Source organism: Pleurodeles waltl, chromosome 10 (genome assembly GCF_031143425.1).
Source record: "Pleurodeles waltl isolate 20211129_DDA chromosome 10, aPleWal1.hap1.20221129, whole genome shotgun sequence".
NCBI lineage: Eukaryota > Metazoa > Chordata > Amphibia > Caudata > Salamandridae > Pleurodeles > Pleurodeles waltl.
This window is the reverse complement of record NC_090449.1, coordinates 467131840-467151294: the sequence shown is the minus strand read 5'-3', so window position 1 is coordinate 467151294 and position 19455 is coordinate 467131840. Positions and strand designations below refer to the sequence as shown.

At 44.1% G+C, this 19455-nt stretch overlaps 1 protein-coding gene across 1 annotated transcript in view; it reads right to left on the bottom strand.

The window, feature by feature from the left end:
• The window catches only part of LOC138261625 (SCO-spondin-like), a 1514343-nt gene that overhangs the window by 938896 nt on the left and 555992 nt on the right, over positions 1-19455 (bottom strand). Inside the window, exons 54-56 of the mRNA XM_069210750.1 lie at positions 9778-9933; positions 6823-7002; positions 6364-6528 (exon numbers count right to left, since the gene is read on the bottom strand). Coding sequence (XP_069066851.1) covers positions 6364-6528; positions 6823-7002; positions 9778-9933 — 501 coding nt within the window. The remainder of the gene's footprint in view (positions 1-6363; positions 6529-6822; positions 7003-9777; positions 9934-19455) is intronic.

Sequence of the window (19455 nt, the reverse complement as noted above, 5' to 3'; positions counted from 1 at the left end):
GTGGTCTAGGGGCCCTACAGGACAAAGAAAGAGGGTCTTTGCATCCCTCATCCAAATTCTTCACGAACCCCCGGGAGGTGGTGGTCCCAGAGGGTCTTAAGGACTTCATGAGGAGGGCTGCGTGCCCCCATCCCCAATAAAAAAGACAATCAGCCTGCCCCAGGGAGGTGGCGCTCCCCACGGCCAAGATCGGCCATGGGGATGGGGCCATGTGCGCCCCTTCCCAGAAAATATACTTCGATATGCCTTGGGACCTGGCCCACCCATGATTTCACAGCAACATCTTTTTTTTAAATGTTTTTCTCCCAGGGGACCCTAGCATCAGGCCTAGGTAGCATGGTGTTCCTACCCTGCCATCTTTCCTTTATTTTAACCTTTTTGGGGGGGATGCAGCTGAGTCTCTGGTTGAAGTGTTTGCAGCCAATCGGATACCACCATAGGACTGTCACAATCTGCAGAGGGTCCACTAACCCTACATATCTATAGTTTATTTTACTTTAAATGTCTCTGTAACTACTGAATCGATTTACACCAAGTCACAAAAAACGCTTTCTGAGCAAAGACCTAGCTTTCTGCAAATCTGATGAAATTCTGTCCAGCGGGTCGAGCAATATTCATGTCTAAAAGTCCTATGGGAAATTTCCTGGGGAAAATGTGTTTTGGGCCCCCCTTTTTCTTAGTCCTCTCTAGGTTCTAACTATAACTGCCTACTGGTGATTGCCTGTAGATATACATATATATTCACTGAAAAAGAGTTTAAAGGGGTATTCTAGTTAGGTGAAAATGGAAATGAAAGCATATACTTTTAAACAAACAAAACCACTGAAATTCAACACAGCACTTAAATTCAGCACACTCCAACAGCACCATCTCCATGTGGGCACCGCTCACCACTCAATCCACCTCAGCTATCATGTCATCCACTCACTCTGGGGCACCCACCGACCCATGACCTCACCACCTGTTCAACCTCAGAACCAGCCTCTTCAGCATGAAACTCACCTGCATCATGAACACCTCCAATACATCGTTTTTCTGGACAAATAGAAACATGCAGAAATCGAACCCCTCCTAAAAACATCCTCCACTGACTCCAACAAATTCAAGAATTACTGACCCATCTCTCTACTCCCCTACCCAGCCAAAGTACTCAAGAAGGTCATCAATCAGCACCTCATCAGTTACCTGGAAGAAAACAACCTACTGGATATCTCCCAATCAGGTTTGCGTTCCACCACAGCACCAAGACCGTACTCATTGCCGCCCCTGACAAAATTAGAGCACTTCTCACTGAGGGGAAACTGCCCCCTGATCCTCCTCGGCCTATCAGCTGCATTCAACACTGTCTCCCACCACACCCTCATCAACAAACTCCACAGCATTGAAATACAAACAACATCCTCAAATGGATTGCCTCCTCCCTGTCAGGATGTACTCAGAGCATCCGACTACCCCCTTTCACTTCCGCACCCAAGAGCATCATTTGCGGCGTACCCCAAGATTCATCCCTCAGCCCCACTTTGTTCAATATATACATGACCCCCGGGCCGACATCATTAGATCCCACAAACTCAACATCATCTCCTACTCAGACTATACTCAACTGATCCTCCTGCTTACTGAAGACCCCTCCACCACCCTTACCAACTTTTGCAACACCATAACCACTGTAGTCGACCGGATGAAAACTAACTGCCTGAAGCTCAACTCCAGCAAGACGGAAGTCCTGATCTTCAAGAAAAACATTTCCATATGGGACCATAGCTGGTGGCCAGCCGAACTCGGACCCACTCACATGCTTACATACCATGCTTGCAATCTTGGCATCATCTTCAACAGTGAGCTTCCCATGAATCGGCAGATCAATGCAGTCGCCTCCTCCTGCTTCCACATCCTCTGCATGCTGCACAGAATCTTCAGATGGATCCCAGCCAACACCAGGAAAACTGCCATCCAGGCTCTAGTCACCAGCCGCCTCGATTAGGTTAATGCTTTCTACATCGGCATGTCCTCCCAGCTCCTAAAGAGACTGCAGACAATACAGAACACCACTACCAGACTCATCCTGTACCTTCCCAGGCGCACCCACATCACCCCCCAACTCCATTGACTCCTCCTTCAGAAGAGATTCATTTCAAGCTCCTCATGCTTGCCTACAAAGCCCTACATGATCAAGGACCAACTACATCAACCACCATGTACACTTCCACCAACCCACCAGACACCTGCTCTCTTACTCTCTGGCCCTCACACACACACCCACAATCCGATGCAGCCGCAGAGGAGGATGCTCTTTTTCCTACATCACTGCCAAGGCCTGGAATGACCTACACCTCACCCTCCTAACTGCACTCTCACTGGAACACTTCAGGAAGAGAGTCAAGACCTGGCGCTTTGAATGAGACATCGCACGCCAGTGCCCAGATACTCCCAGGGTTAACAGTAATGCACTCTACAAATGACTGACTGATGACTGATTGATTGACTGATTGATTGATCAACAGGGCGCTCAGCATTGGGTATTTATAAATGGAACCACGTTTCCATAAAAACTTGATTTTTCAGTTTGCTAATAACTTTGGTGCCGTTCGACAAATCCTCATGAAACTTAAAAAAAAAAAGTTAATTCAACTCAGGTTCTTTCTGGAAAGCTCCAGGGCAATCCGTCAAGAGAGGCCAAGAAAGAGGGGGAGTCCCAGAATGTGTTTTCCCCATGCAATTTTCCATAGGAAAATTAGACACAGCTAGAGCCAAAATTGCTGCACGAAATTACATCAAATTGGCCAGAAAGCTAGATCTTTACCAAGAGAGCGTGCGTTTTGTGATGTGATGTAAATCTGTTCAGACATGTTTGAGAAATTGATGTTCAAAATGTATGTATCTATGTTACCAATAAGGATCTTGCGGATAAAGCGACCAAAAGATATGATCTGATTGGCTGCCACCACATCAACAATGAAGTGGCAGCAGGCATTTTAGGACTCGGGAACTTAGGCCCTCATTCTGACCCTGGCGGTCTTTGACCGCCAGGGCGGAGGACCGCGGGAGCACCGCCGACAAGCCGGCGGTGCTTCAATGGGGATTCCGACCGCGGCGGTAAAGCCGCGGTCGGACCGGCACCACTGGCGGGGTCCCGCCAGTGTACCGCGGCCCCATTGAATCCTCCGCGGCGGCGCAGCTTGCTGCACCGCCGCGGGGATTCTGACCCCCCCTACCGCCATCCAGATCCCGGCGGTCGGACCGCCGAGATCCGGATGGCGGTAGGGGGGGTCGCGGGGCCCCTGGGGGCCCCTGCAGTGCCCATGCCACTGGCATGGGCATTGCAGGGGCCCCCGTAAGAGGGCCCCTAAATGTATTTCACTGTCTGCTGCGCAGACAGTGAAATACGCGACGGGTGCAACTGCACCCGTCGCACAGCTTCCACTCCGCCGGCTCGATTCCGAGCCGGCTTCATCGTGGAAGCCTCTTTCCCGCTGGGCTGGCTGGCGGTCTGAAGGAGACCGCCCGCCAGCCCAGCGGGAAAGTCAGAATTACCGCCGCGGTCTTTCGACCGCGGAACGGTAACCTGACGGCGGGACTTTGGCGGGCGGCCTCCGCCGCCCGCCAAGGTCAGAATGAGGGCCTTAGTCTCCTGTCCTCTAAAAAAGAATTTAAAAAAACAAGCTTTAGTTACCTTAGACTGTGAGTTATAGTCACTTGAAATACCTCTAACTTTAACAGCTGAATTTCCCTGGTTTTGTGCAAGTAAATTCAGAAACTAACTATAATGTTGCTGTAACCATTGTTTTTTAAAGTGAATCCTATATTTTTTCGAATGATCTTTTCTAATTATAATGTCCCTGTAACTTTCAGTGCATTTCTATGTTTTTTTAACGTAAAGTAATTTTCATTACTATACGTAAATCCAACCACCTACCTGCATGGCCAAAGGGGATGGCTGCAGGGCCTGGCCTGTGGTCATATCCGGCGGCCAACCCCCATAACCACCCAACCCCGCACTGTACAAGGCCTTTGGCTGTGTGCGGCAGGAACTGGCCGCAGGGCCTGTCTTTGGGTGTGAGAACAGGTGTGGGAGGGTGTCTCTGCATGTGAGCGAGGTTGTGAGTGTCTGTCTGGGTTTGAGAGTGGATATGAGAGGGTCTATGTGGGTGTGAGAGTGTCTGAATATGCTCCAATGGATGAAAGATGCATTTACTTCCACAAAGGATTTCAGATTGTTTTTCAATATGGACTCACAGAGCAAACACACTTGCTTTGTCTTCACTAAGCCAGGGGAGGGCCTGTTCACGCCCGTCTGAGCCCAGAGGAGGCTGGGCCAGGCGGGCCCACACCTCTATCATTCTCATAAGATGATTTTGTAGGTTCTGTTTGTGCTCGTTATACTCTGGTGGGGATTGTGCATTGGCTTGGTTGACTAGCCAAGGCCTATTTATATACGATATTGCATATGGTTAAAAGGAAGGTGGCAGAGGGCAGGGCTTGACTAGTTTAAAAGAAAACACGCAATACCCTGAAGAATGCAGGGGGCAATTGTGTGCTAGAAAGGATTGATAACCTCCTGGTCTAATGTGAGGAAATATTGACTTCTCCCCCAGAGAATGCTCCCATATGTGCTCAGAGTGTGCGTTCCTCCATAAACTTGGGGGCAAACCGTAGTAAAATCCCCCATATGTTTAAAAAAAACGGAGCTGCAGGGTTTGGTGCCTGAAGGGGAGGTGGGGGCGGGTCAAGTTGCTGCTTACACTATATCCCCTCGGGCGGATGTGTCGCCATTCGCCAGCAGTGATGCCCTGATTTGCAACAATCTATTTATCCCTCTAAATGTCACATTAGATTCCCATGATGATCCCGTCATAGAAATCACGACGGTGAGGCCGATGACACAATTGCTGCTTCTAATGTGGCCGAGTCACAGTATATTTCCCATATACAAGAGTTAAAATCTGAGGTGGCTGAGTTTAAATCTATGGTAGCCACCTTAATTTCCATGGTTAAGCTGAAGATACCTCCTGAGGGGAACACTACTTTGGATAGTGCTTATAGTCTTGCACCTCGTCCCCCTGGTTCATCGGCTGCATTGTCGAAACTGCCCTTGCTAACTCTCAATAAGTATCTTACCCCTACTTGTTACCCCATTAATGTTAGTTCTGCTCCTTGCTTTGGCCAACGGCCAAGTAATGGCAGACTAGGGGATTTTCGGCAGGGTTTTAGATGCAGTAGTTCATGTATGGTTAAGGAATTAACAGCTTATTGTCAACCTTCTAGGTTTGTGGATAAGGGTGCTTCCAACTGTGCTTTACATCTTGCTGTTGGCAGGCCTAAGTCTTCCAACACCTTCCCGATGGTTAATGTACCCAAGTTACATATTGCGGCATCCAGGGAAGGTAGAGAATCTGTTAAGAACAAAGAGATCTACTGGATACGTCATATGAGAGGTTGTCATTCTGTGATTCGTGCTGATATAATTGAGGCAGTTAGGAGGTCAGATCATGATACACATTATGACATGATTGAACTGACATTTCGGGATAAGAGTATGGTAGACTACCTGGTGTTTTTAGATGCAAGAACATGCGCACCATGGCATTCCGGTATTCCGTTTAAATACCCTAGGCTTCCTTCTCACCATAAAGCTTGATCTACCTCTCATTTAGGGAGTAGCCCATCAAGCTTAAATGAGAACGACTGACTTAGAGTGCCACTTGATCTCTCCCTAGACCACTCTATTCCTTTGCTGATGTTACCCAAGCTTTGACAGCTGCAGCCAAGTCAAAGCATACACTCTGCTTTCGGACAGCGGGACCTGTCAAACAGGTCCCGCTGTCAGAAAGCAGAGTTTTCAACTCTGTTGCCTGCAGGCAGATAGGCGTGCAGGGAACAGAGATGAAAGCATTGCTCCAGCAACCAGGGAGCCGCTGTTAAAAGCAACTGCCTGCTTACTGGAGCAATGGGACCATGGGGGAGGCCTTGAGGCTCCCTCCACGGTCCCAGATAGCATGTAAAGGGCATATAATAAACATTAAAAAAATTGTCAGGGACAGAGGGGGAGGCCTTGAGGCTCCCTGGTAGTCCCAGATAGCCCATAAAGGCCTAAAAAATATATTTAAAAAATGAATAGCTCAAGTGTGAGGGTCACAGACCTTCAAAATGGGCGCTGAAAGTTCAAGTCAGGTGTATCCCTGGTCATTTTCCTCCTTTTGTTTCAAGTGCAAATGTTTAAGGCTCATACTGAAAGGTGATCTTACTGTTTTTCATTGAAAATTACATTTTTTGTTACTTGCATTAGGGCCAGGTACTCTTAATATGCTGTTATAAACTTCACTGTCACTGTTTGCTTTTCCAAGGTGAGGAGTCCTAGTTTACCTGGACAGGCCTGATTAAAACAGGTACGGCTGTCAAACTCTGCTCCTTCACATTGTCCTCCAGGGAGTCGCTCCCGTAACACGTCCCTCCGCCGGAATATCACCCCTAGCCCACAGGACTGGCTACATGCACTCCAAGAGGTCCAGGCTGACAGGATACAGTCCACTGAATAAAAGAGACACAGTTAACTGGCAGCAAACTTTGTCACACTTGTGCAAGATAGAAGTTTTCCTCCCTGAAAGACCCACCATGCTATCAAAGTGTCTGTGACAGGACAAGCTTGCATATGAAAGGCGTGCAGGGACATTAGAGATTCTAGTGACTGGCAGGCCTGGCTTTAAACTACCATAAGTACAGAGCACAGTCAATCTATATCTCAACATGTTTAAATATCCCAAGTTAGTTCAATTAAGCATACTGGCTGTCATCAATTAGTAAGACGCCCTTTCATACACCTACCACAGTTAGCCTCATCAGACCCGTCCTGGCAGTCCAGCTGTAGATTACATCTCTTGTAGAATGGCAAGCACTCCCCTGTACCACAGCTATACTGCTTGGCAGAACAGGTGCTTGGGCTGAGGGAGGAACCAATCCAAGGAGAGAGAGTTGCAGTGGGAACCACAATGTAGGGTGTACTTCCTGCAAGAACAGGAGAAAAAAAACATTATTTATACTGGCAAAGGATTATGTTATTTATAATAACTACTTATGAATACTTTGAAATTACAATATCAAAAATTAAATTTAAGCTATTGTTAAAACACTGGAATATTGAGAGATCCATTAAAGCCAAAGAGTGACTGAAGACTAAGTATGGATGGTAAAGAGCTTCTGCTTCAACATTCCAGCGTTTGTCTTTCTGTTTCTCTCTTTTTAATTTAGAACAATCTACTCTCAATGGTTGGAATGTTGTAGTACCATTGTAGTTCTCCTGCCTATGGCTATACTGGTTATTAAAGCCCTTTCCCTCATTATAAACCCTCACCTGCACCTTGGGCCTAAAACTCGGTTTTGGGACCTTTAACAACCAGTATAGTAATGGCATGTAAAGGTTAGAACTCTTTCAAGCAACACTAAGTACTGGTGAAAGTGAAAAGCATAAAAGAAAAAGTTCAATGAAAGATCAACCTTCATATTGTATGAGGGTCTAGTTAACAAATACTATTTCTAGTTAATAATGTTTACAGGATTTCAGCATCTAATGTGAAATCTGCATACACATCATGACTGGACTATTTTTAATGGGAGTGTAATTATTAATTTGAGAGGTTGGTCACTCTGGAAAAGAAGGGGTAAGCCACATAAATAGCAGAACATGGGTAGAGAGACAGAACATTTGCACACAAACAAATCCATTCCATTCAGGACATCGACACTGGCTAAAAGGCAGAAACAGCAGAAAACTATCTGAAGACGTTGAGTCCCCTGGTTGGAAGGCTACGTTTTTTCACTATAGCCTTAGAGCCCGCCATAGCGGGCTATAAAGGCCATTAAAGGCCTGCTCCAGCATTAAAGGTGTTAAAGGCGAGGGTCTTTAACAAGGGTGCGGGACTTTAATTGCCAGTATAGCTCAGGTACGTAGGGCCATTAGGCTATTAGAATATTCTGCCACTAAAGGGTAGAATGTTCTAATAAATAAAGCAACGTCCTCACAGAGTCTAGTGGATTGAAATTCCCTTGGACTCCGTGAGGCGTTTGTTCACAGCTGTTGTTAAGAACAAAGAACATTGGAATGTTGACGTTCTGGGCTTTTACCCGCTAGTTAAAACCCAGACCACTCCGATGTCTCTAATGGAGCTCCCAACATTACAATGTTCTAAATAGATTTTGAGCACAGACCTGTAGACCTGAATACAACATACTTTCAGCTGCACTGGTGGTGCAACTGAAAGTTTAACTTTTCAAACGGCATTTTATGTCACTTTTCTCTTTTAATACTTTAATTGGAGAACACATTTAAGGAACAGCAGTAATTTTATTTGGAGTGTTCCCTTTTGACTGCGGTATCTATGCACCTAGGAGAATTCCATTGTGGTGGGTTAACAAACCTAAATTCCTGTGATCATTGAATGGGCTAGCAGAACACAGCATTGAGGCTTGGTGCGTCTTCTGTAGGACTGTGGCATTCATCCCGGAAAAATACAGCTCACAGTCATTTGATATAATATATATTAATGCAGGCCAAGTATTTTCAATTTATTAAGCAAGATCTTCAAACCATCTTACATCAATGTTCAGATTTTATTTCTAACAGCTACGGTAGAGTGCAAATATCCGAATTCCTTACCTAGTGAAAAGCTTCTATACATGCAACAATAAGTCATTTGAAGTGCTAAAATTTAAGATCTGATGTTTAAGATTAGATTTATTTTTTATTACTCCTTTTCAGGTGACTTAATTGTTTGATAAACTAAAATTAATCAATCACAAGTCCACAGAATCATTCCCAAAGTGAAGTATTGACTATAAGGTTTTACACGTGCTTTTACTTATGTTATTTATTTTCAAAATGGTTACATATTCCTGCTTTCAAAGTACTGAGCACACGCTGTTACAAATGTTTCAGACTCTATAGTCTATTTATTGCATTTAAAATGCTCTTGTAATTGTACTTTATATGATATTTTAACGACCTGAAATGCAATGAACTCAAAAGTTGATTTCAATCTGTACACAGCTGTGTGAGCTATTTTCACCAATTCCCAGTGCAATGTACTATATTGCTGTGCTGTTTCTACTGTCAAATGTATGAACTCATATGTTATTGAAATTGGGTTGCATGGTTAGGACCCACAAGAGATAAGTTTAAAGCTATCACTGTTTCACTAAATTAAGTATTATGCTAGCCGTTGGCTTAATTTGAACAGCACATCCTAGACAAGATAGTTGAGCTATATATTTGGATGATTTTTACACAAACATATTTTTTTTCAACACCTTCCCATAGGGTGACTTTCTTCTATGTTGGGGGTGGTAGTTTCCGAGGGATGTTAAAATGATTGTTCTGCTAAAGTGAAAACCCAAGCAGGAGCATGCACCATATCCAATTAAGGCTTTTGACATGCAAAACATGGTGTCATATAATACACTACCTCATTTTCATTCAGTATGCAAGGCTGGGTTTATTAATTTGGATCACGTTTGTGCCCCCAAAAAAGGAACTGACAATTTGCTATGCCAACAGTTTTTTTTCAAATAGTCACAACCTTAGTGGCTGTTTTCCAGTGACATAATTCTCAAGATAAATCATAAATCAGACGTCTCTCCAGTTTCAAATCAGCCATTCCGCTGTGCAAGGAGCTTACACAGCAAACCACGTACAGTGGCTAGCTGTGTCCACCTTACCTGTTAAAGGCTAATAAGGACCTTCTCTTTCAGGAGAAAAAGACAGCAAATCGATGATGTCTGACATACCACAGTGCTGCTCATCTGATCCATCAAGGCAGTCCTCCTGGCCATCGCACACAAAGGCTGCATCGACACATCCAAATACCTGGCATGCGAACTGGCCTTGGCTGCAGCCTGTGCCAGGTGAGGGAGGAAGACCAGTCCAAGTGGATGGGCTTATCCCTGCGGTGAAAACAACATGTTCAGACTTATATTTAATGTAGCAATCAGAACACAAGTAAATGTAAAGTTAGGCAGCATTGCCTTCTGTTAAGGGCAAACCTCATGTCTGTCATGATAGCAACTTGCCTTTTATGTAGTCATACAGCTCTGCAGTGCCATTGTAAACCATTGAAGTACTCATTGTATCAAGATAGATAAAACTTTATGCCACATTTAATTAAAAACCCTACAATCTGGAGGTCCCTGAACAGGGGAGAAGTTACACAAATAAATGAGAAGAAAAAACATATATGTAAAATATTAACTAAGAACATAATAAAAGGAGTAACATGTCATAATCAAATGCATTGAGAGGAAATTAATAGTGAGCGTCTGCTCCTTCACAGACTAAAAGTCTACCCTTCAGTTACTCTTTATAGGGCTAATTGGGGGGAGGGGAGATATTGGGGGAGAAATTAGTTAGCGCGCCTATAGAGCACTGACACGTTAACCATTGTGCGAGTATGATATTCAGCATGGGGGCAGTCTCGAGGACTTACCGAGAGGCAAGTAAAGAAACTGCAGCTTTCATGAATTTCACAAAGCAGGCAGCTAGCAGTGCTGATTCACCTCTCAGACATGCTTCTATGGCACCTCGGCAAGTCCGGACATTTCAATGCACCAGGCCGGTCGAAGCCCGAACTGCCTTATCGGGAGCACCTCATTACAGACACAGAGGCCCGTATTTATACTTTTTGACGCTAAACTGCGCTAACGCAGTTTAGCGTCAAAAAGTTTTGCGACGGCTAACGCCATTCTGAAGCGCCATACGGGCGCCGTATTTATTGAATGGCGTTAGCCGGCGCTAGCAGACCGGCGCTGCCTGGTGTGCGTGGAAAAAAACCACGTACACCAGGCAGCGCCGGCGTAGGGAAAAATGGCGTTAGGGCGTCTTAAAAATGGTGCAAGTCAGGTTGACGCAAAAAAATCGCCTCCACCCGATTTGCGCCATTTTTAACGACGCCCAGACGCCATTTACATGACTCCTGTCTTAGTAAAGACAGGAGTCATGCCCCCTTGCCCAATGGCCATGCCCAGGGGACTTCTGTCCCCTGGGCATGGTCATTGGGCATTGTGGCATGTAGGGGGGCACAAATCAGGCCCCCCTATGCCAAAAAAATATATATATATATTTTTTTTTATACTTACCTGAACTTACCTGAATGTCCCTGGGATGGGTCCCTCCATCCTTGGGTGTCCTTCTGGGGTGGGCAAGGGTGGCAGGGGGGGGCCCTGGGGGCATGGGAGGGCACCTCTGGGCTCATTTTGAGCCCACAGGTCCCTTAACGCCTGCCCTGACCCAGGCGTTAAAAAGAGGCGCAAATGCGGGGTTTTTTGCCCCGCCCACTCCCGGGCGTGATTTTTGCCCAGCAGTATAAATACGACGCATTTGCGTCGCAGTCATTTTTTTAGACGGGAACGCCTACCTTGCATCTCATTAACGCAAGGAAGGCGTTCACGCAAATAAATGACGCTCTTTCCTCATACTTTGGCGCTAGACGCCTCTAACGGCAAAGTATAAATATGGCGTTAGTTTTGCGCCGAATTTGCGTCGAAAAAAAGATGCAAATTTGGCGCAAACGGAGTATAAATATGCCCCAGAGTACATGGGTCAGTGATTCCTCTCCCTTTGCGAAGAGGTGACATTGTCAGTGTCATCCAGGTTTCTTCCCTATACCACTAACAGGAGATCAAAGGGACTAATCCGACTTGCAAGCTCATTAGCTGACGTTTCATAGTCAAGTTAAGGGGCAGAGAGAGAAAGGATGGGAGAGCCTGGTTGTATCAATATCAGAACGATAAGAGAGTGATTCAGCACTGATAATAATTGGAGCTGTGATCCTCGGTTTACCCACAGGTCTCACTCACCGTAACTTCATCAACGCATTGAAGAATGTTAAATGGAATTTTATGGCAAGACCGGAGGCTCCTATTATGCTTAGTCTTTTCTTTATTTTTAATAGCAGATGCAGTCAAGAAGAGAACTACTGATCCCATAAGGCCAACAACAACGGGCAATGAGGATCAAAAGGTAGTTCTAAGAAACGCACCAATCACTAACAATCTATACTGATAATACCTATCTTAACTGGGAACAGCCCTCTTTTCTTGCTGCTCGCAGTCAAGATAAGTACATCTACTTCCTATATCCATTGTATACTGTATGTTCATATGTCTTTTTTACGTTTATATATGGTTTAAAAGTGTTGTATTTGTTTATTACAGTTATTTTGCGTTTATTTCTGTGCACTAGTCGGCTTGTAGCCGCAGCATTTGCTTCCTGACAGCGCGAGCCGCGTCCATTCTAAATAACTGTTTTTCCTCAGCGCAAGCCATTATCTCGGTGCCCGCTGAGGAGAAAACCATTCTGGGTTTACACGCTTCGTCGAGCGCATCTCCCTTAGCGGTCTTTTATTTGGACAGCGCTTGGGGTAACTCCGTTGCGCTTTATTTTTCATCCCTGTCACGCTCCAGGGGTTTTATTGTGGTTTACCAGCAGTGCGGTTTAAATTACCCGCTGCACTCCATCTGTCAGGAGCTTGGTAAACATTCTTTTCACAGCTCATTTCATTTCGTTTCTTTCTTGTCTGACAGCGCCGGACTCCAAATTCTTTGGAGGTTTCGGTTTCGGTTTTCATTTTTGGCAACCTGCCGGTTCCGCCTTGAGGTGGGACTTTATTTTCAACTGTCTTGGGGAAGAAAATATTAACCCTTTCTTGGGCAATTATTCTAGTTTCATTCCCTATTACCATGGACAGCTCTAACCTTCCAATGCTGTCTCAGGAGGAGGAGGAAGACGTCCTCAAAGAAAATCTGAATGACTTCATTCAGTCCTCAGTTGAACAGGCTATGGCAGTTTCATGGCAGAAATTATCAAAAAATCTATAAAATTCTGTAGTTTCTCTGGTGTCAAAAACCATGCTGGCCCAATCTGCTGGGGAAGGCAGAAAGCGTCTCAATCCTTCTAAAAACATTAAAGCGACGCTAACACCAAGTGACAAGAGTTCACACGTGGCAGAGGACGTGGCTCCTCAAAGGCCTCCAACAAAGGAGGGGTTATTGAATAAAACACCGAAAAAATGCATGGGTAAAGCCAAACATATTTCTTCGCCAATTTGTATATCAAAACTTTTGGACACCGATGAGGAACTGCAAGACCCTGATTCGGATTCGGATACTTCCATTAGGGGCGTGGGAGATGTCTTCTCCCCTCCTCCTCCCAAAAAAGCCAAAAGTGGGTCACAAGATTTTGCGGGCTCTTGCACAATTCTAGATGCTGAAGGGGAGCCAATGTTCGATCCTTCCAACATCCAGCACCCTAACTCGACGGAATGGTTCCCTACGGACCATGTGGCAGAGTATGTTACGGCCAGATTGCGTACCCCCCTTGATAAACAGGTGCGGGCGAAACTCTGATCGCAATGTCCTCGTCCCACCCTTTCCTCAAAAATTACTGCCACTCCATCTATTGACACTTCTCTGATCACCTTTTTTTACTAAATATGGCAAGGACCCACGCAAAGGGGTTGATAAAGCGTGGTCTTCTTGCCAAGACAAACTGTTAGACGTGGTAGGTCCCCTAACTCGGATATTCGACCTGGCAGAATCTGCTTGATTGGAACAGTCTTCGGTCGACCCAGCGGAACTCTCCTTGTGGGCCCAACGGGCCATTTGCTTGCTTGGGAACGCCAACTCTTCCATTACGCACGAACGTAGGAAGGGCCTCTTCTCAAACTTGACCCGAAGCTGGTCAACCTGGCTGGTACGGACCCCGGGGTCAAAGCAGAAGGCATGCTTTTTGGTGACTCCTTTATCAAGGAGTTGAGTAAATATGTGGCTACTTTTTCGTCCCTTGATAAAGCCCAACAATCTTTGAAGAAGATGTTTTCAGCACGTGTTTTTGCAAGGGCCGCAGAGGCAGGAACCGCTTTGCCGGCCGTACATATGCCAACCATGGTTCCCGGGGCTACTACGGCAACACAACATCTCAAGACTACAGGCCACAATTCTATCCCCAAAGGAACAGGGGTTTCAGGAACAAAGGGAACCGAAGTTCCAGGTTCTCATCTCAAGCCGGTAAATCAAACGATTGTTTCTCATGCTCTGGGGGGTCGTATTTCAACATGCCTGTCAAAATGGAAAGAACTCACATCAGATTCTTGGGTGTTAAATACCGTTCAGGGATATGTTATAGAGCTATTTGCAGAGCCTTTTCAAACTGTTTTTCCTCCTCCACCTCATTTTTCTCTCCAAATGATAAACCTAATTTCCTTAGAAATTCAAGCTCTACTTCAGAAACAGGCGATCATCCCTTGTCCATTAGATCCTTCAGGGTTTCTCAGTTCAGTTTTTCTGGTCCAGAAGAAGAACAAAAAGATGAGACCGGTTATCAACCTCAGGTAATTCAATTAGTTTGTTCTATATCGACATTTCAAGATGGAAACCATCCTACATCTCAGGGATACCCTAATCCAAGGAGATTGGATGGTAAGGTTAGATCTAAAAGTTGCTTATCTAATCGTGCCCATACAACCCGACTCCCAAAAATTCCTTCAATTCCAATGGGCCGGTCAGACTTTCTGTTTTACTTCTCTCCCTTTCGGTCTCTCCTCCGCTCCGTGGTGTTTCACAAAGCTAATGAGACCAGTAGCAGCTTTTCTCAGGGCTCAAAGCGTCAGATTAATTATCTAACTGGACGATATTCTCATCATGAATCAAAACCGTTCCTCCCTTCTTGCTCAAGTGCGTCTTTCTTGCACGCTACTTGCAGACCTAGGTTTTGTCATAAACTACGAAAAATCTTCCTTAGAGCCGACCCAAAAGATCGAATTTCTAGGTTTCCTCGTGGATTCCATTTTGGCTTCTCTTCTTCTTCCTTCCTCAAAGATAAAATCTATCAAGTCAGAAATTCTTCTCATCCTTCGCAATTCTCGACTTTCTCTCCGATCCCTTGCAAGAGTCGTAGGTCTTCTCTCTTCCTCAATTCAAGCTATTTTTCCAGGTCCTCTCCATTATCGAGCCCTTACAAAGGTTAAAAATACGCCACCTCCAAAGAGGGTTGGCCTATTCAGATTCCATAGCGCTAGATCAGGACTCTCGAGCGGAACTCCAATGGTGGATAGACCATTTAGATGCCTGGAACGGCAGCACCATCTTTCCATCAGCCCCAGATCTTGTATTAGAATCAGATGCAAGCCTTCTGGGCTGGGGGCCCGTTGTGGTACAGTCTCGACTAGAGGCTTATGGTCTCGAGAGGAGTCAAAACTGCACATAAATTGTTTAGAGATGCTTGCCAGCTCCTTTGCAATCAGAAGCCTTGCAAGAGACAGGGTTTCCTGTTCTGTTCTACTCAGGATGGACAACATTTCCGTGGTCCGCTACATCAACCGCTTGGGGGGCACAAGGTCCAAGCCTTTAGCGGAATTGGCGAAAGGGTTCTGCCAATTTTGTCTGCAAAACAGAATCTCAGTTCAAGCGGAGTACCTACCGGGCACCCTCAACGTTGTAGCGGACTGGTACTCTCGACATTTTCAGGATTCCAGAGACTGGATGCTCAATGTGCAGGTCTTCAACAGCATCCTTCACAAGTGGGGTCCTTTCGACATAGATCTCTTTGCATCACGTCTCAACGCACAACTGACGAAGTTCTTCAGTTGGCATCCAGATCCACTAGCTCTAGCATTCAATGCTTTCTCTCAGGACTGGTCTTCTTCCCTCAATTACGCCTTTCCCCCCTTCATTTTGATTTCCAGGGTTCTAGCGCATGTCAGGTGCCAACAGGCTTCCATAGTACTCAAAGTTCCCTTTTGGCACTCCCAGGTGTGGTTTCCATCTCTCCTAGAACTATCAATAGAGCCTCCATTCTCATTTCCTCCGACCCCGAACCTTCTAACCAATCCTCAAGGCCTATCTCACAACCTAATTCTTCAGAATGCTCTCACTCTCTCAGCCTGGAAAATTTCAGGGAATCCCAGCCTAGCGCTTCTATTTCGACAGAAGCTTCAAATTTCTTGGACCTGGCTAGAGCTCCAGGAACAAGGAAAGCATATCGATCAGCTTGGGATCTCTGGCATAGCTGGTGTGTGGGAAAACAGGCTGATCCCTTTACAGCAGATGTAACAATGATTATTAATTTTCTGGCAGCGGAAGCTTCCAAAGGTAAATCTTTCCATACCATTAACTTGTATAGGTCGGCTATTTCATCTTCGCATGTGTTTCTACAGGGAAAACCTATTGGAGAACATCTCTTGGTATGTCGCCTTTTAAAGGGAGTAAAATTTTCAAGTCCTCCAAAACCAAAATATAGTTCATTATGGGATGTTAATACTGTACTAAAATTGTTTGTGTCATGGCCGGATAATACCTTTTTATCGTTGAAGCAGCTTTCAGCTAAATTGACCATGCTTTTATGTCTGGTGTCTTTCAAACGCTTATCTGATGTTAAAGCTTTGGAAATTACAGCTCGTCAGTTCACTCCTTCTGGTGTTGTATTTAATGTGGTCAGACATACAAAAACTAACCTTTCATCAGTTTTTTACCCCTTTTTTCCAGATCATCCTAAACTTTGCGTAGGTTAATGTTTAAAAGTTTATGAACAACAGACAGCCGGTCTGAGGAACTCCTCTTCTACCCAGCTCCTGAAATCTTTCAGGAATCCTTTCAAACATGTGTCCTCTCCAACCTTAGCTCGTTGGGTCCACTGGATTATGTCCTCAGCTGGTATTGATGTCTCCACCTTTGGGGCCCATTCGGCTAGGGGAGCCATGGCGTCCAAAGCTTTTTGGGCCGGTTCCCGCTTAGAGGATATTCTCAGGTCGGCTGACTGGTCCAATGACAATGTCTTTAAAGTTTTCTATTGTAAACCGATTGAACATGCCTCTTTCAATGTGATTAATACGCTTTAAAATAGCATAATAGGAGCCTCTGGTCTTGCCATAAAATGTAGATTTTCCTAGTATTTTATGAAGGAAAGTCTTAATTTTATTAAAGACACGGAGGCGAGTATTATCCTGCCACTACAAAAATTAACACTATTATTTTGTCTCCCTCCCTTTCAGCTTCTACATCGGGACAACAGTCAACTACATAAGGTTCCTACCTTCGTCTCTTCGGCTACTTGGTTCTTTGCCTCTTCTGCCTGAACGATCTTCCTACCGTCCACTCAAAACACCCTTCCGGAGTTGGCTCAAAGACTGATTTACTCTTTACAAGAACTTTTTGCACTAGGCTTAGCTATTTGTATTTGTGATTTCATTGTTCCTTTGTTTTCTACGGTTTAAGCTTGCACAAGAAAAGAGGACTGTTCCCAATCAAGATAGGTATTATCAGTATAGATTGTTAGTGATTGGTGCGTTTCTTAGAACTACCTTTTGATCCTCATTGGCCGTTGTTGTAGGAAAATCTACATTAGAAGCTTTAACAGCATGTTAAGACAGAGAAGAACATTTACTGCGGCTCCCGGAACCGGACATCAGATAAGTAAGTTTCTAATACTATTTCACTACAGTAAGTGAGATCTCTTACTACATGACAGTTTCAAATGCAGTTCCTAGTAACCTTTTAAATTGAACACATCATTGGGTACTTCAAATAATTACAAACTTGCAAAGTAGTACTGTATTAAGTATATATAATGCACTACTATTTTAGTATATATATATATATATATATATATATATATATATATATATATAGATATATATATATATATATATATATATATATATAGATAGATATATATATCACAGAATATCCAAAGGAAATTAAACAAGCTCACTCGGACTGCAGGTGTAAAGAGTTTACTCTGGAAACAGGCGCGTTTCGGCCATCACCGCAGCCGTGATCACTCTTTTGAGAGTCTGATGTTTATTTCCCAGTGTGCTCCGCTGGCACACGCTCCACCACCCCTTGGGTACCGAGCCCTATTGGAGCTTCCAGAAGGTGTTTAGGATATATATATATATATATATATATATTTTTTTTTATTTTTTTTTAAGCCCTCTATGATCCCATGAAAGGAAAGGACAAGTCAGTGCTTAAGACTAACAATTAATAACCCTTGTTTGCGAAACCACTCACTATTCATTTCTGTAGTACCACTACTACATAGGAAAAGTTCAGTGATAATTCTTAGCCCTAGTTTTCATTTATTAAAACAGTCACTGCAGGGATGTATGTGTGTTTAAACTGCATGTCAGAAATTGAAAACAACACACACCTCCAATGAGATAAAATTCACATAAGTATATAAAAATGCAATTATATGTGATTTTTCATACTTTTGTCAACCTTTCGTGTGCAGAAGGATATAATGAAGATACTTTCCAAAATTATCTATGAAAACCTCCATGAAATGCACTTGACATTGACAAAATGTTGAAAATATATTTGCAGAATGATTTTAGCTATTTTGACATTTTGACATTGTCACAAATGGCACATTCCTCACAGGCAGGAACTAAAGAGGACAAGACATGGGGACTATGAGAGAAGCAGTGATAGCAAGGCCGGTGGAGGAATACTCAGCATCAAATGGAAAAAAAAAATAACAATTATAGCTTGGTGTAAAACTATTGCCTAAATTTACTAATCCATACAACAACAAATGTGTTAATAATGTGGGATGTTGTGCTTCAAGAGTTTACCCCAAAACAGGTTAGTGGGGAACTCTGTGCTGCAAACTCTCTGACCTAATTGTACTTTGCACCCAACACAGGTCCTGGGAGGATGGATCCATGTCAGATTTTCAGGATAGCCACTATGTAGATGTGTTTCACTTAAATTAAATATTATGAAATTTATCCTATGCATATATCCTAAATTTCTCTTGAAAATCCCGACCCCTTGCTTTCAAGGCTATTTTTAAAGCACACTATAAATCCTTTTATATTAAGGTATATGACAATATCACTATCATCATTAATATCACTATTCAGCAGCTTATCAACACTTATTGGCATTGAAAAAATGATGCTTGTGTTGGAGTGTGACCTTTAAAATTAATATTAACATGAAAAGCTTGCAATATATTGTGTAATGAAGCTGCATAGAAAATGTGTTAACGTAGAAAATAATGCACGCGTTTGAAATGTGCCCACGGGGAGTGGCCACCAATGTATACGAAGATTAATGAAACTTATTAATGATGAATTAATAATGTACTAATGTTTGAATTTGTATTAGCATATTATAATTAGAGTCAAGTATTGGGGTTTTGCTAAACTAAATCACTAGGCCTTAGCTTAGCGAGGGTCTGGGCCTACCCGCCTGGTCTCATATTGAACTGTGTTTTTCTAACGGGCAATGTGCTGCTTTCCTGAAGGACATGAGAGATATGTGTAGCCGTAGTAAATTCTTTCTCATGGGACCCGACTTGCTCAAGGAGACATTCTTGCTAAATGCAACAGTGTAATTCGTAACAGGTGCAAGGCTGCCTGGACTAGAAGAAAACAATGAGACTACTTACTGGAGCGTAAAGTGTAA